An 18,363-nucleotide genomic window follows, 5' to 3' on the forward strand; every position below is an offset into this window, starting at 1 on the left:
TTTGTGTTCCCATCAGCTGGGAGCCTGGACTTTTTTTTTTCCCCAGCATGTCCCAAACAAACAAAGATAAAGAAGGGGTTGAAGACCTCCAAATGTGAAGAGAGAGGGGGGGAAATTGGGGTAGAGACCAAACTCAGTCAGAATGGGAAGGGAAAGGAAAGGGTTGCATATTCTCTCCTTCAGCATCTCTTTCTGACTTCTTTGAACAATGAATCTCCCACCGCCTCCTCATTCCTCTCGGAACAATTTGTGCCTGTCACGCACCCGCCCGCCTTGTCTTAATCAAGTGGGCCTTTTGTGGGTAACACTAGGAGTCCCAAGAGATAGCCCTGTTGCTCCCTCTTGATCTGGAGCAAAGTGCAGGTGGAGTTGGCCACTTAGGGACCAGCAGCCTGTGGGAAGTGGGTGGGTGAGGGGGAGTCTTACAGTTTCTCCAGGACCTCTCCAAAGACTCCGCTTGGCACTGGAGGGTGTATTGACTGTCAGACTGCCCCTTGGAAGGGGAGATCCTAAGGAAGCAGGCTGCTTTTTTAAAAAAAAAAAGGCAGGCAGGGGAGACTCTGGTTTCTCTGCTGGCGAGGTAGAGCAAGGGGAGGGAAAGGAGCTCGATGGAAAAGAGTATTCTGTGTGTGTGAGAGAGTGTAGCTGTATGTGCATGCCTCTGCGGGAGGGAGGCAGGGAGGGAGGGAGGGGGGGAAGGGGACTGTGGATGAAGAAAGGATTTCTCTCTCTCAGAGCTCAGTTAAACCTGCTGTCAGTTGGTGTTAAGGGAGCAACCGAAGCATTCGATTCCCAGAGAAAGAGTGGCACAGCAATATAGGAGGGTAAAGAGGGAACCAAAGAGAGGGGGGGAAAAGAGAGAAGAAAAAGAAGGAAGGAAGAAGAAAGGAAGGAAGGAAGAAACCAGAAGGGGGGGGAAACACCAAAAATCTATGCTTGGACCTGGGCTTCTCTCTCGCCAATGCAAAAGGGAATATGCAGCACATTTTTGCCTTCTTCTGCACCAGTTTCCTAGGGGCAGCGTTGGGGGTCAATTTCCCCAGCAACATCCAGATCGGTGAGTGTGAAAAACGATGGCATCTTGGTGGCATCTTCCCGCGGGGAATCGATGTTGCTGCGTGTTACGAGAATGGGAGGGAGAGCGAGATACAACCCACCCCTCGACTTCGCTCGCGAAGGGGGCCACTGCGTGTACTATAACCGCGTTCAGAGGATGAGGAGGAGACCCCCATACTGGACTTTGGGGGGAGGGGAAGGGTCCCTGCCTTCTAAGTGCTTCTGAAAGCGCCCCCTCTTTTTATTCTCGCTCTCGCTCTCATGCTCTCCTGCATGTGGGGACTCGGTATTTCGAGAATCGGGTGCAGATCACTTCGCAATCTCTTCCCCCGCTCCGGGGGGGGGGGGTGAGGAGAGGTTTTTTTGGGGTCCTTAGAGTGGGCGACCCGCCGCCGGACGTCGAGTTTGGCGTTGCTCTTTGTTGTGAGGCTGCTAAACAAAAGCGGGGCAACGTCGCCAGGCAGCTGTTGCAGTGACCTGCAGTCGCTTTCCCTCGCCTGCCCACTCGAGATCTCATCCCTCCGTCCCCTCCCTCGGACAAAATCCGGCGCCAGGCTGGCTTTTCTGCCTCGCGCCTTGCCCCAGCGCTTTTATGGCAGTTTTCCCTCCATTCCCCAGGCTTTTTTTTTGGGGGGGGGGGGAGCATCGCGCCTCCCACGTTGCTTGCGCGTCTGGCTAAGGAAACAAAAGGTGAAGCTTTAAAAAAATGAGCAGGCTTCCTTGGCAACCACGCCGAAGTGGGCTTCTGGTTGATCTATTTATTTCGCCGGGCGCAGACAAATCCGGGTTTTTTTTGCACGCTCTTGAACCTGTCCAGGCAGCCTCTCCGGTATCCCCTCCTTCCTCCCCGCCCCTGATGGACTTGGTACACTTGATGCTTCGGACTTCTTAGCTTTAATTCCACCTGCGGTTCCCGCTACCGATCGCCGTTTTTCGGTCGTTTGGTTTTTATTCCAGCCAGCCATTCACGCTGGGCCATCTAACAGACTCGAGCCCAACAGATTACGAAACAGTGCATTCCCGAAGCCAATTGCCCGAACCGAAACATTTGGGCTAATGCTTGGACCCATTGGGACACTTCATAATTGCTTACAGCCCGAATCTCTTGTTCCTATAAGCAGGGATTCAGTGAACAGCAGGCCTCGGGAGACCAGGGGCTTGAGTGGTCTTTTTGTTACTTCCTTAGGCTAAGTAACATCCCCTTATATAGGGCATCTCTTGGAGAACGTGGCTTAATTGTGGGTTCTCTTAACCTTGGCCTGTTCTCTTCTCCCTCACTGTCCAAAAACAGGAGTTGCTGGAATGATAGCAAGATATGTCTTTTGTTTATTCTTTTAGTTTAGCAACAACCTGTTGAAGAAACATCTGCTCAGCGTGGGCAAATCCAGGCTTGGTTGAGGGGGGGAGGGAATTGGCCATTCCTTGCTGCAAAAAGGCTTAGTTTCAAGGTTTAGAGTATTGTTAAATCCTGGTTTCCTGAGCTTCGATCTTCGTTTATAAACCTAATTGGGGGATCTTGTATCTTTGGGGTTATGTAATAATCGGATGAAATGGAATATTGTACCAAAAGCGAAATTCAAGACTCCCCAAGGCTGGATATGGACTTCATAACATTTTAAAAGGACCTTTTGAAATTGATGACAAGTAGATTGCTTATGCCTAATTAAAACCCATCCTCCCAATGTTTTGGGGGACTCCATTCTATGATTTTTATTTATTGTTTGTTTGTTCTTTAGCTACAAGAGACTAACATGGCTTCCTTTCTGCCAAAGTGTTTGGATAAATTTTGACAGAAAGTCTTTTGATACCCATTAAGTGTAATCGCTGCAGTTGTAGAATACCTTTGTCACTTAAAGTTCGATTTCTTACTTAATGTCCATTTTTTATTATATTTTTTCCCTTCTTTTTACCTTAGGGGGATTATTTCCTACTCAACAATCCCAGGAACATGCAGCCTTTATGTTTGCATTATCTCAGTTCACAGAGCCCCCCAAGCTGGCTCCACAGATTGATATTGTGAATATTAGTGACAGTTTTGAAATGACCTACACCTGTAAGTAAAGGCTAGCTATTGGCCAACCTTTTGCTCTCTCTTGACTGCTTTCGCACCTACCTGTCTGCTTATCTTTACATTAAAACCTCCTAGCAAGGATTTTTTTTTTAAAAGATAGGTCCTTTTTCCCTTCCCTTTTTAAAAATTATTTCAAAAATTATTCTCTTTTATTTTTACAACTGGTTTTCATCAGTTCTCCCTTACAATGTAATTTATGGCTATTGATTTGTAATTGTCTAAATGTGTGAAAATGACAAGAAGTGAAATTATGTAAGTATTATTTATAGGTATACAATATTTTAAAAATACCCAACAGTCACCTAAGAATATAAAAGCACTCTTCCACTAATAAAAGCTTGATGATAGGTATAACTGAAGCAGACATACTTTGATTTTCAGCAGTTTAAATATTTCTGAGACTAAAAATGGACTATTAAAGCTTTTTTTTTAATCACTATAGGGATTTTTTTTTACTGTATCAGTAAAATGGAAGTCAGTGTTATTTAGATTTTATTTATTTATTAGATGTTTTTATCTCGCCTTTATTACTTTATACAGTAAATAACCGAAGGTGGCGAACATATATACAGTAGCACTACTTCCTCCTCCTTTTTTCCCCACAACAAGAGGGACTGGCCCAAAGTCATACACTTGCCTAAGGCTGGACTAGAACTCACAGTCTCCTGATTTCTAGGCCAACACTTTAACCACTAACCTTTACAGACTGTTGCAGATATGCTGCAAAGGTGACTATCAGTCAGGGCAATGAAAAATCTAAAATCTCTACTACTTGGGTTTAAAGGCTATCAGATTGTGCTGTGTTCACCACCTTGAGTTACTTATATAGTAATAAAAGTTGGATAAAAATCTAATTTATTAAATAATCTAATAATATTTTTCTTCTCAGAAAAAAAGAATTGATAAGATCCTATAAGGATTCTCTGAATTATTTCTCTGTTCTGTGTTGCATGAATCAAAGACTCAAATTTTAATTGAAGAGGTCATTTTCATCTTCTTTTGGAGTTTACCTGTTGATCCTTTCAGTGGTCTAGAAATCAAATGTCCTCGGTCTTTTTTGTATGATGTTTAGACTGTTGAATTAATAATCCCCAGCCTCCTATTTTGCAGTGGTTATAGATTTCTTTGTATGAGTCTTTTGTTAATAGGGAACAATGTTTGCTTATGTGGATGAAAGTAATTTATTTGCAACTTCTTGTGTGTTGTTGTTACAGTTATTTTGAAGTGGTGGATTTAGATCAGATTTAAAATAGAGAGTAAAATAGAAAAAACAACTGTGACATGAAAGTGAAAATGAACCAGAACTGTTGACCTTGGATAGACACTGCTCTAACACATTAATGGATAAAGAAAATTAAGGAAGTGATTTATCATATAAAGGAAGTCAAATGAATGCCATGAAAACTAGATGTATTTTAATGGGACAATGTTAATGGAATAGCTGGTAAAAGATTGAAGCAGTTAATATACCAATATATTTGTATATATTATTAGACAAGTGTCTCAGAGTTAAATGAAACAGCTCTCTACTTATTCACTTGTTTAATTTTGGAATTTAATTAATATTGATGTATTGTAGGGGTTGGGATTAATATATCATCAGTTGTAAGGATTGGGGTTAATATATAATAGTAAATTCAGCTTAATGTTTCAGGTCCCTAATTGTGGCTAGGATATCAATAGAGAACTGAGATTGTGTCCCAGTGGTAAACTGTAAGCAAACAATTTTCTTCTCTCTCAATCTAAGGGACCAATAATTCTGACTAGCTTTATATTAGAGCTCAGTTTTATGTAGACCACTTTGTCCTAGATGACCCATGAAATTTAGTCTGCACCACCCTGTTGCACTGGATCTCATTTTTCCCTCTTAAATTAAAAGCTTCCATCATTTTGCTCTCTGTGGGTTATCAACAATTGTTGCTTTTCACAAACATGAAGGCTACAGTTGGGCTTTACCAATTCAGCTTTAAAACCATATCAGACAAGGTCTTCATCTGCCTGGTACTCATATAGATTCATTTCCTATAAGTGTTGACAACAATAGGGAATCTCATAATTCCTTTTAGACAGTATTTACACAAACTCTAGTTTCTTTGGACAAATGTTTCATTTCAGAATGTGACTGTGGCAGGTGAAACCAAGCATTGTCGTCATGGAAATGTTTCACATATCTTGATTCGAGAATTGTTGGTATTCCTGTCACTATTATTTTTTGGTTGTTGCTCTTGTGGACATTATTTATCTCCAGATGTTTTTATAATGCTGGTTTTGGCTATTCATAAAGTGTTTGATTCTTCTACCGTATCAAAAATTGAAATGAAATTGAGCATAAGGGCGAATATGAGTCTGGGATTCTATATTTGTGGATTATTAAGATTATTAAGATTATTAATGTGCTTATGGGGCTGGCCTTCCAGCGTTTGCAAAAGACACTCACAATAGTGGTGTGGGAAGAGAGTTATTAACCTTTTATCCACTTGCCTTTTCTCCTGCAAATCCAAAATATATTATTTTCCAAGCTCACAAGTCTAGGAGAACAGTTGTGGAGGACAACCTTATTTGAGCTGGAATAAGAGGATCATGCATTCAGTTCTGGCTTCCAAAAAGTTTTCCCTAGATCTCCGGTTGTGGGCTCCCTGGACCTCCGGTTGTGGGTATTCTCCATTTTGGAGGATAAGCTTTGAAAGGAATTATGCAAAGATTTGTTCTTGCACAAATCATGAATCCTTTCATGAAGTTAACTGCTAAAGCACAGAAAACTGTAAATAAGGACCTGAGAATTTAAAGTTGTCACAATAACCTACAATCAAAAATAAAAAGAGTTTTCTAGTCTTTCCAAAGTGGAATGAAGCTAAGTTATAGTTTGCTTTATGAAAGTATTTGATGTGTGAGCTTTATGCCTAAATGTAGTTATTTTGCATAGAATATTACAGTAAAAAAAAGAAAACCCTTTATACCTATAGCGGTGGGTTAAATTGCAATATACCATATTAACATGTTGAGATCTTTTACAGCTCAAGTTCTCACAATCTATTTTGCTTAAAAATGGAGTATTATCAATTATTTTCATAAAAACAACCACTTTAATTTCTTGTTGATCTGAACCACCTACAATAAACACAACTAATTCCAAACTGGAGAGGACCATGTTAGGTGTTTCTTATCAGGTAGTGATAAATGATGAGAAGGGAAAAGGGGAAAAAGTGTCAGCATCATAAACACACTAATCGAAGTTCCTAACAGCTTAGCACTGAATACTTTTTGCTAGATGGAAGAATCTTCCATTTTTATCTTTCTCCTATATTTAGAATGTAAAGAAGTGGATAGATTTTGATATATTCCAATCAAATTCAACTGAATTTTCACCATCGCTGGTAAACTGGTAGAACTCTGTGTGTGTGTGTGTGTGTGTGTGTGTGTATAAACAAACAAACAAACATGGGTTACTCAGTAATCGCAAACAGAATTGGGAATGACATACAGCAGAACAATTGTGTGTAGGCAGAACCAGAAATAGTGATAGATTATTGCACAGTTGCCATGCCACCATTGTTAGCGAAATAAAGCAATAACAGTAAGTGCGTATAAATCGTAGCTATTTATGCAATAACACTGACTACTGCTTCATAGTAAATGAGCCTGGCATCCATTATAATTGATTGCAGACATTTATCTCTCTTTTATATTGAAAGAAGACGATTACAAGTCATATGCTATTCTGTGTCTGAAATTGCTAGTGTTTTCAGATGTTACATATTTATCTCACAAAAATATAACTTCCAGCAGTATAGTATGTACAGGAAGGAAGACAACAAAGATGCAGTAAGATTTATTTGACGGGAAAATAGATGAGAGAGAGTGTACCATGTTTTTTTTTTTTAAGTCTAGAAATATTAGGAACTCGGCATGGGAAATTATATTTCAGAGTTTGCCAGTCTTTACATAGATGATGCCTAAGCAAACAAGATATGGCAGTCATAACAGAAGGCCACTGTGCCAAATGATAAATGAAATGGACCATAGAAAAAGCATCTTATATGAAAAATGGGACTGAGCAAAAAAGTAGGGACCAAATAAATTAGGACTAGCTTGCAAGTTGCAACAGTAGCATTGCAAGCATTAGTTTTGTCTATAAGCTACACGTGAGGTACGGGATCTAGCCATTCACTCTGGTAATGCTGTCCCACTGATTATCAAACTTAACCAGCTGGATCTGTGCCCAAAGTATCAGCGGCCTTGTTGGAACAAGCTTTTATGGGGAAAAAGACTCAACTGGGTATTTTCTCCAAGCATTCCAAGAAGGCCTGACAGTGACACAGGTTGGCTGATTTGCTGGCTTTTAATGAACAATGAGGAAGAAGAGAAATGGTAAAGTATAAATTGGGGTTCAAAATGGCAGTGCTCCACACTGCAGCATTTTGTTAGAATTTCCATTGGGAAGCGTGGATTTGCTAGCAACATTGGTGCAATTTTCTGCATTGGGCATGATGTTGCATTGTAAGTATAGATGCCGTCTTGCGCATGAACTTGTCCTGTAAATTTTATACAATGCAGTATTGCACAGTATGGTTCATTCATGATATTATGTAACAATGTTTAATATCTTTGTGCATTCATTACATAGCATTTTCTTGCTTTTTAATATTTTAGGATCTCTGCAGTCAGCCCAAAGAATTTTACTTTTCAAATCAGAGTGGTTGCAATAGAAGTAGTAATAGTAATAGCGTGATTAATTAAACATAAGCTTTCTTACTATGGAACAATTCCACTGATGGAGAACATCAAACATACATTTGTGAGTTTAGATCTTCTCACACAAGATACAAAGTTATATGTCATTACTGTAGATTACTGTAGCAATGAATGAAAAGTACTCCCAAATTCTTTGTGTGCAAATTAGAATTCAATACTCTGTATGTATATACTGAATTCTTCAGAGAAGCTGCAGTCATTTCTCAGAAATATGCTTATAAAATTCCGACCATTTGTGAAGTCCTATAACTGCAGGTGTTCTAGGAGACTATAAAAGTATGTGAAAAAAGCCATTTCTGTTATTGTTCCCTGAGCAGTTTCTTTTATCAGTTAGTTAATTATTTATTCAGCTATATACTGCAGTTTGCCAAATTTTTTGGGAAGTAAAGGGGGAAAAAATTAAGATAGAACTACTTGGAGAAACTTTGTAGACTCCAAAATCAAGAAATAATATGATCACTTTCTGTATTTTCTGTATTTCAGAGCATGATAGACCATTGATTTGAATCATCACTTTTTGAGGAGATGAAAACTAAAGATTAGTCTATTGTTTTAAAACAAAATGGCAAGTAGCAGATTCAGCAGGAGCTTGTTCATTATACATTCATTCATGAAGCTCCTCTTCATATCAGGTGTCCTGAAGGACCTAATATCTACTGATTTCACCTGATAGCTGAGTTTGATTGTCATCATAATAATATTGCTGTTGCAAGGAATAATTAACTCAATTTTATGACCAAACAATTATGCTGAAGCAGTGTTTGATGGGGCCTGTAACTGGAGAACTATAAGACACATAACAGGATGATATTTTGGACTCTTTAGTTGCTTCCTTTTCTCACTGAAAATGTTTGCTGGAATGCTTGGTGTGAAATGCAAGAAATAATAAATCAGACTTGGGTTAAAACTTAGACAATAACCAATTCTGTAATTCCAGTTGCAAACTGTAGAGGTGCAGAAAGAAGTCTCTCCCTTTGTTACAACTGGCAGATATTTCTTTCCTCTGACATACATTCCTGACATTTCCTACTAGAAGATCCAATAGTCAAGTTTTGCTTTTGTTTTGACCAATCTATGAACCTGAGAAATAATTAACAGTTAATTAAGGTCCTTTTAGAGGATCATGGCTAGAACCAAGTTACACTTATCTTTTTTCAATGAAAAAATGTTATTAAAATATTTCACAAAGAATTTAAAAAAAAACTACACAAACAGAAAAAATAGAAAAAAATCATAAAAGGGTAAAATTAAAAGTGAAGAATCACAAAAAAGCAAGAAAAAAATTAAAAAATCTGAAGCAAGAACTTCTGATCTTCCTTGCAGCAGTTATAAACATAACAATTACCACCTTCACTCCCCCGTGTTGAATATCATAGTTTCGTTATTCCTATAAACCTTTTTAATCAATAAATTCTGAAATCAATCGTTCATGTTTATCCATTTTCAGCAAAGAGTCTACAAAGGGTTTCTAGACTTTTATAAAAGTAGTTGTAGTTCCCTCTTTAATCAAACAAGTCAATTTAGTGATTTCTGCAGGATCAGATATCTTCAAAATCCGTTCCTCCATTAATGATGTTTCTGTAGTCTTTCATCTTTGTGCTTATTATAGCCTCACTGCAGTTACCATACTGGGTAACAATTATTAAGACAAAGATGGCCCGATTTCAGTCATTTAGCATCTACTTAAAAATAAATTAATCTACAGGCATAGAAATATATGAACCAGACAAGTTTAGGTAAATGGATATATACTCATAATTAAGGTACAAGCTATTTCTAAATACATGCTTAACCCAGGAATTTGTGATGAGTATCAGAACCAAGAATGCAATTAAATTCTCACACAATAATCCAGTTTGATTTTCTTTCCATTATTTTTCCCCCGCAACCTAAGGTACGGTATGCTAGCTTTTAAGCTATTGTCAGATCAGATCTACTGAAATTTATTTATAGATGCAATTTTTTTTTTTGACACCTGTATGCTAATCACCGACATTTACTATAACATTTGATTTGGGGTGGGGAAGTATTGTCTAGCTGCTAAATGGTTGTACTTTATTTATGTTATGTTCTAGACTGACTTGGTTGCTTGCTTAGTTGGCGGTTATAGCTTCAAACATGGCATTCTGTGGCATTTCACTATCAATAATAGTAAAAGTAATAGTAGAAGCAGTTGGAGAGGAGGAGGAAAAGGAGAAATGGTTAAGTTTGGTACTAGGCTGAGATCTTTTTCTGTAGAATACATCAGCCCCTCGCTTGGGCTCCAAACCTGTCATGTAGCTGCAATAAGTAATCGGCATGCATATTAATATTTTCAATTGCAGTTCTAAATGTATTGCAATTAAATAATTATTATGTGTCGGATGAAAAAAGCTCTGTTGATAAAGTGTATATTGGTCGCTATTTCTCCAAATGGCACTGTTGTCATTTATTCCACAGGTAATCAATTAAAATGCAGTTTTGTAATTAAACTTCCCTGAGTTCAGTCGTACGATACTATGCAAATTTTGTGTGTTCTGTTTGTTTATCCCAGGAGTGCCATAAAAGCAACTGAGATGCATGTTCTAAATGTTGGGTTGTTGCAAACCATTAGGCTGTTAAAAGCCATTGAATGTGAGGTGTTTGGAGTGTGCAGGAATTGCAGCCACAGTTATCTAAGCCACGCAGACAGTAATGTAATCAGAACAATGACTGTTCACCCAGAGGCTATCTTTCACAATGGGGAAATTCATCTGTTACTGCAACCATATGATGAGGACCTGTTTATTTGGGTTTACAGTATTAATGTCTCAATGTAGACATTAATGTCTCAATGTAGATAATAATTTTATGGCTGCAATAATAGCAGAGTAGCAGATGGCAGCAGTAACCAGAGTTTGAAAGAGGCAGGTTTGGGACACAACAGAACGTGGATGGGAGACCAGGGCTGTAAACTAGCCTGAGAAGTTGGAAAAACATGCTAGAAGAAAGCAATGACAAATCTCCTGTCTTGCTGCCAAGAAAAGTACATGGATGTATCGAGCTCCAATCGAATGAGACTTCTTACTTTTCAAACTTTTACAAAGCTGTTTTTAGACAGGGCTATGAGCTGCAGAAGGACTTTCTGTTAGGTTCTAAATCGAGTGAGTACTACAAGTGCCACATCCTGTGTGAAAGCTCTACCATCTGCCTTGGAAGAAGGCTCTGTTCTTTCCTTCCAAACATCCAGCCAGGAGATGCATTTTCTTAGGAGAGAGAGAGAGAGAGAGAAAAGACACACTGTACAGTTTGGGAGGTTTTGCTTTCAGATCTGGTTTCTGAACAATCAATGTTTCAAACAAAATAGAGCTGGAAGGGACCCTGGAGGTCTTCTAGGCCAACCCCCTGCTAAGCAGGAGACCCTATTCCATTTCAGACAAGTGGCTGCTCCAGTCTCTTCTTGAAAGCCTCCAGTGATGGAGCACCTACAACTTCTGAAGGCAAATTGTTGCACTGGTTAATTGTTCTCACTGTTAGGAAGTTTCTCCTTAATTCCAGGTTGCTTCTCTCCTTGATTAGTTTCCATCCATTGTTTCTTGTCTTGCCTTCTGGTGCTTTGGAGAATAGCTTGACTCCCTCTTCTTTGTGGCAGCCCCTCGAATACTGGAATACTGCTATCATGTCACCTCTAGTCCTTCTTTTCTCTAGACTAGCCATACCCAGTTCCTGCAACCATTCTTCATATGTTTTAGTCTCCAGGCTTTTAATCATTTGCTCTTTTCTGCACTTTTTCTAAAGTCTCAACATCTTTTTTGTAATGTGGTGACCAAAATTGGATGCAATATTCCAGGTGTGATCTTACTAAGGTTTTATAACAAAGAGGTCCTGCCATAGAAAAGTAGGGATTGATGCAAACAAAAAAAAAAAATCCTACACATATCACTAAAATTAACATTCCCTGGCAGCTACAGTATATGTGTATCATCATCAACCAGATTTTTTTTCTTTACAACTGTACACATCTGCCTTAACATGGCAAATCACTTAGCAATGTCACATTACTCTCTGAAGAACAGTGGAGGTGGAACATTCAGATGTTCCACTAGGGTGATAGTGTAGATCAGGGGTGTCAAACTTGTGGCCCGTGGGCCGGATGCGTCATGCACTGGCCATGCCCACCCCCAGTTTAGCAAAGGGAAAAAAGTTGTGGTACATCACGTGACAATGACATGACGATGCAAGTTTGACACCCCTGGTGTAAATGAAGAAAACCAAGGGCCAAGTGTGTTGCACTTCGTTGAAGAGAAGTGGGGCTCTCCTCTGCTTTGATCAAAATATTAACAAAGCTCTGCAGAGCTCCAAGGTATGTCCTGTTAAAATAATTAAAGTGAGGCTAGAAATGCCCATCCGTGAGAACTCATATCTCATATAAGATCTCATATCAACTATCAAGATTCCCCCATGCTGTAAAAGAAAAGCTGACCTTCTGCTTGAACATGACACTTTCTCCTCTGCCTCCTCTAGTTCTCAAAATAGTTCGATCCCAAATTATCTGATCAGCGTTTTGTTTCTAACACTGGGATTTGGGTACAGCTGTGGCCATCTCAAGATGCTGCTAAGGACAGAAAAAGAAGACCTTGGAGAATCAGATTGCCTGAGGAGGTTAAATGAGTTGAAATTGTTTTTCATGATAGTATTCCAGCATCTTCTAAGCACCACCCAGTTAAAAGGAGAAACAAAGCCTTGTGCTCCATAGCAGCCTCCCTTTGTTTGCTTAGTACAGCAGTCATTCCTCCTCACACTGACTCGGCTGCTTCAATTTTCTCCTGCCTGCTCTTTAAAATATTACTGACGATTGTCTTCAACTGCAAGGTATTTTTTTGCTTCCTAATTTTTCCCAGTATGTGTTTATCCTGACTCATTGAAAATAGTTCTGCTCTCCATAACCCAGATTGGTTGCAGGAGAAAAGGAACGGGTATAAATCCAATTAATCCAAATAAAGATTGATTTCTTGGCAGAAATGATGGTCAGGGGAAAAGTGAGGAAGCAATATACATACAGATTACCTGGACTGTGTTTTTTGTTCCTCCTGAGACATGTCTCAGACTGAAGACATGCTAAGATTTTATATGGCCAGAGCCAGAGATCCTTAAATGAGTGGTGACAGTTGGGTTAATAACTGAAGCCTTGGCATTGTAATAGAGACAGATGTAGGGAATAACAGGGAATGTTTGCCAGGATTTGAACACATTGCACAGAAATGGAGTTAAACTGATTTTTGGTATGCTCTGAGTCTTTTGGTCTTTCATTATCTTTTCTGGGTAAGACCTGCTAAAACCAAAGAAAAAAAAAGGATATCAAACTTAGTAAAGAGGCAAGTTATTAGAGATTGGGACATTTCTGTTTCACCCTTGTAGGCTTTGTGTAGCCTCAGCAGATGGCAGCACATCACTGACCTAACCTGGACCTGAAAAATTAAGCAGGGCTTCTCACTGGATGGGAGATTACAGGAAATCCTAGAACTCAAGTTAGACTAGAAGACATAAACACCTCTCAGAAAAAAAGCCATGGCAATCCAGTTCTATATTGTGGCCAGGAAAATCATATAGGCATGCCCATGGAGTAATCATGAATCAAGCTTAGAATGAAGAAAACAAAGGGGGGGGGATTTTGTATTATAATCCTAGAACATCCAGAGAAGTTAGTTTGGTTGTTTTCTCCTTTAGCTAGAGAACCAGCCATCAACCATATTTTAGAAGTTATCTGCCATCAGCAATCAGTTTAGAACATGGCTGGGAAAACTGTGATCCTTCAGCCACCCATCATCTTTAAAAGTTGACTATACATAGTGAGTTTGAAAGTACTGGAAGTTCAATTTAATTTGGTAGGAAACAGAGTCCTTGCAAGATCATTCTGTCTTATGTCTTAGCAACCAGTTGCTGAGGAGGGAGGGAGGTAAAGCAAAGGGGGCATCAGAAAGAAGAAAAAAAACACCAAAAGGCTAAGGGAAGAGAGCACAGCAAGAAAAAAGCACTTTGGATGCTAATCAACCCTCAATTTCTCCCCTCCCCAAATGAAATACATGCCTGGAAAGCAAAATATAGCATAATAATTGTGGAGGAACAAGGGTTTGGGTTAATAAGGAATGCTGTCCTTTTTGTGTTAAGACCCTGTCCCATATACTGATGCAATGGTTTTGCTTAAATTTCCACTTACAGAATTAAAATTGTTTCCCCATTTATGTGAATGCCATTGCACACGAATGCACATGTGCACGCCTGAATTCCCAAAATACAATGAGCATATGGCCCCCACGTACACACTGAACCCCCAAAATGCAATGAGCGTGCAGCCCCACATGATCCCTGCCCCCACGCATGTGCACCCCCCATGCATGGGCTCCCTGCATGCACGGCAGAGACCAGAAAACCAGCTGGCTGGTGGGAGGTGCACACGCATGCGTGGTGGAGCTGAACTGGGGTGACAGCTCGCGTGCCATCAGAGAGGATGCTGCGTGCCACGTCTGGCACTGTTGCCATAGGTTCACAATCATGGCTCTAGGCAATATAATTGGATGAATAAATTTAACCACAACTTGGGCAAATAAAATGTCTGTAATGCAAAGAATGACTACCCGACTGTTCAACTTCAGAATAATAAAGATGAGGAAAGTAATGCCTTCTAAACCATGGTAGTAGTAAGAAGTTTATTGTGTTATAAACATTATTGTCCTGAAAGGAAAAGTTTTGGTATGTAGTAAATGTGGATTCAAGCTTAAGTCATCCCAAAGGTGCTTTTTCAAGAGGCAACTGGACTTTCTGGTTTTTTCTTTGAAGACGTTTCCCTTCACATCCAAGAAGCTTCTTCAGCTCTGCTTCTTGGATGAGAAGCTAAACATCTTCAAAGAAAAACCAGAAAGTCCAGTTGCCTTTTGTAAAAAGCACCTTTGGGACAACCATAACCTGGATGACTGAGAATCTCCATAGACATTCAGGCTTAAGATTCAGTCTCGCAAATACCAAAGTTATGATCCAAAAGTGTTAAGGTTACAATAATTCTTGAAGTAGCTGTTTTATTGCAAGACCAAACATGACCGTGTCATGTTCTTGATGATGTCATTTAGTATTATGAGTCTTATGTCTTATGAGTCAACCAAATGGGCCTTTGAATCGTCACTAACCTTCCCTCCCAGCTCCCTCCCTCTCTTCTTTTTACTTTTCTTAAGTGTTGGTGATGGTTGTCACACCTTTCTTGCTACTGGGCTGATGCTACAGCAAGAGGTACAAGAAAAAGTGGGAAATGGGAGGAAAAGCAGGGAAGAGGTGTGGGATGCATCCTAATTCTATCACCTTCCAATCTAAATCAGAGTTAGAATTGTATTATGGCGAGCATTACAAATCCTCCATATTTCAAGGAGTAGGAATTTCAATTCACAATGTCAAACCATTTCTGCCATCCCTTAGCTATAATTCAGCATTGAGATATCAGATTCATAAATTAATCATGCTCCTGTCTATTCAAAAGGTAGTTCAATTGAATTCAGTGGGTCTTAACCCCAGGACGATTCCAATTTACTCAAGCAAATTTCAATTTAAATGGTACTATATGTGTGAATATTTTATTATAAAGAAAGAAGCACTATATAAGGACTAAACCTGAGGTTTGTGGTGGTGTTGTATATGGAAGGGGATATAAAATTTCAATCAACGGTTGACGACTATCATGATGAAGGAAATGATTTCATTACTGAAGTGAAAGCTATCACTTTTTGTCCAGACCCAATTGATCTGTATTAATAAAAACAACACAGGGTAAATGGTTCAGCCATGTGTAATCACAAATATCTATATGCACAAATAATGTCAGATTGGCTTGCTTATTATAAGCTCCTCAGGATACTGCATACATTTATACAAATTTTAGTCTTTCAGGCAGAGGAAGCACCATTGAAGGTAGATTGCAGTAAATGCTGAACAGAGCATAATTTGCTGAAAGGCAGAATATCCATTTTTTTAAAAAATCCTAGTAATTGTCACAAATGGAAATACAGAAAAAAAGTAGAGTTATGCTTTGTTTGCGGGGAAAAAAACCCACCGTAGATATCTAGCTGTCTATAAAATTTTGTAAGTTATTTATGTGTATGTCCTATGAGTGCATTTTATGTGTTTATGTATTTATATGTCTGATATGTCTTTGTTTACAAATGTAATGTATCTTTATTGACTATCAGCTACTCACACTTTTCCATCTAAATATATCAATGGGTTATGACAAATAACAATTTATTAATATATTTACAGAATGTAACAGATTGTATAATATAAATATTTAGATAAATTATTAATTGCTATAAATAAGCTTTTAAGTAAACAATCATTAATACAATGCCACGTAGTTGAAAGGACATTACAACAGTTCTTATACTTAAATAAACAAAATTTTAAGTTAACAATGTCTAGGATTACTCTTCTTGTGGTTTGATTTTTTTTTCAGTGTTCCAATATCCAAGGGATACAATTTATGGGTGCATAGTTTATGCACAATTATCCACTTACCAATCTTTATATAAAAATCTAATTTTATAATAAGCTTTATTATTAAATAAAGGTTCGTTCTTCATACCAGCACAAAGGAATATTGCAAAAATGAGTTGTGTATAACAAATATTAGAAATTCATAAATTAATAAAGACATACATAAATTAATAAAGACAATAATAAATTAATAAACATTATTGAGCATATTTAAAACTCTGCTGATCATAGGGGAGGACAGCATCCTTACCCTTTCTCAGAGAATAGTATTTCCACACAGTGTAGAAAAGCTTTCTCTGTCAGTTGAGCACTGTTTGAGCATAGAATCATAGGGCTAGAAGGGACTTGGAGGTCTTGGAGGTCTCCCCTGCCTGAGGCAGGTGTCCTTATACCATCCTGGATAAATGGTTGTCCAATCTTTTCTTGAAAACCTCCACCAATGGAGCACCCACAACCCCGGGAGGCAAGCAAGGTATAGTTGTGCAGCTTTCAGTTTTAATTTTGAGTTTTTCTTCTAGCTTTTTCTTTAGCTTTGCTCCTGTACTTATGTTTTCTATGGCCTTGAGTATTTCTCAATCTCAAAAGTTTCAATTCCTGATTCACATCAACTTGGCACGTACATAGATACTCTATATGTCCTGCTCTTTCTTGAAAAGGAGAACACTATTAAGATGATGAAAGTGTGTACGGTAGGTACACACATGGATTTGGGTGAAATCTTCAAATATAAGATCAGTTTGTAGGGTATAACAGCAAAGTTGAATCTTCCGGATAAATGATTATTATGAATTATTATTATCAGAGAAAATAGAGGTATCGCCTTCAAACTTTACTTGTAAAAAGCCTTAAGTCATCAGTGTCTCCAGTAGAATTTTTGAACTCATGATTCTTTTGCTAACTCTAGCAAATGTTTCCATATCTATAAGGGTGTAGTTTGGAGTAATACAGTATTATCTTACCGTTACACTTGATTAGCCATTCATTAATTCTAGGGCTGAGATGAAGATAAGTAAATTCACAGCTTGAACATGACATAATAAATCCTAAGGAAAATCCATTATCCTGAGCATTTATGTAATGTGACTTCTGACTTTGGCAAAAGGACAAATACTGGATTATTATTATTATTTTTTTGAAAGATGCCTGGGAAGCTAAATTCTAGGTGACTGGATATATCATTGTATCTATTCAGATGTAGGTCAATTCTCTGTAGATGTAAAGCAGTGTTCTACATTGTGGTTAAGAGAGTGAGAGAAAGAGAGTGGAAGCCCTTTGAAATGTATATTAAAACAAATTGTGCAAGGTCTGTAAACATAGCATATATGTAGAATACTTGGCATTAAGAAAACACAGATAAAAATACTAAGATTTTGAATGTATTAATTCAGTCTGGGTCATCTCCTATTTTCTTAATGATTCTTCTGAAATATTGGCAAAATAGATTGCCTAGTAATCTTGCACCAAAACAGTAACAGATTATTCAATTAAGGGTTTAGTGAATATGAAAGATAACGGTTATTTTCCTCAAAGTTATTCTGAATAAACCAAAATAAGGATACCTGAAAGAGAGGTATGCAGAGCTCTATCTCCTCTATGCAGAAAATTCACAACCACAGGATATATGAAATATGGCCTCTTTTTAAAAATTAAAAATTAAAAAATTCCCAGTCATCTAATGTAGCATTTCTCAACCCTGGCAATCTTTAAGATGTGCGGACTTCAACTCCCAGAATTCCCAGGCAGTAAGGGGAAATGAGGCTGGGTGTAGAATTCTGGTAGTTGAAATGGATGCATCTTAAAGTTGCCAAGTTGAGAAACACTGGTTTAACACTGGTTGCCTCTGTAGAGAGTAGATTTCACAAATAGAACAGTTCATTGATTCTTTAGTCTATATTGTACTAGTATAGATTTATTTGTTACTGAAGCAAATACTCTCCCAAGATAGTTCAAACAGAAAACTAAATTATCATTTGTTATTATTCATTTATACA

The 18,363-nt window shown here is 38.3% G+C and overlaps 1 protein-coding gene across 5 annotated transcripts in view; it reads left to right on the forward strand.

Annotated features, from left to right (window-relative positions):
* Nucleotides 1-685: 685 nt before the first annotated feature.
* GRIA1 (glutamate ionotropic receptor AMPA type subunit 1) overlaps nt 686-18,363 on the forward strand; it is a 233,421-nt gene continuing 215,743 nt past the window's right edge. For all 5 annotated transcript variants that reach the window (XR_015732590.1, XM_087887521.1, XM_034401978.3 and 2 more), the window contains exons 1-2: nt 686-1,057; nt 2,972-3,109. Coding sequence is in view for 4 of the 5 variants with exons in the window: in XM_087887521.1 (XP_087743647.1) it covers nt 976-1,057; nt 2,972-3,109 (220 nt within the window). In the remaining variant the exon portion in view is untranslated. The remainder of the gene's footprint in view (nt 1,058-2,971; nt 3,110-18,363) is intronic.

The sequence above is a fragment of the Pantherophis guttatus genome, chromosome 2 (assembly GCF_059756535.1).
Source record: "Pantherophis guttatus breed Tessera chromosome 2, ASM5975653v1, whole genome shotgun sequence".
NCBI classification, from domain to species: domain Eukaryota; kingdom Metazoa; phylum Chordata; class Lepidosauria; order Squamata; family Colubridae; genus Pantherophis; species Pantherophis guttatus.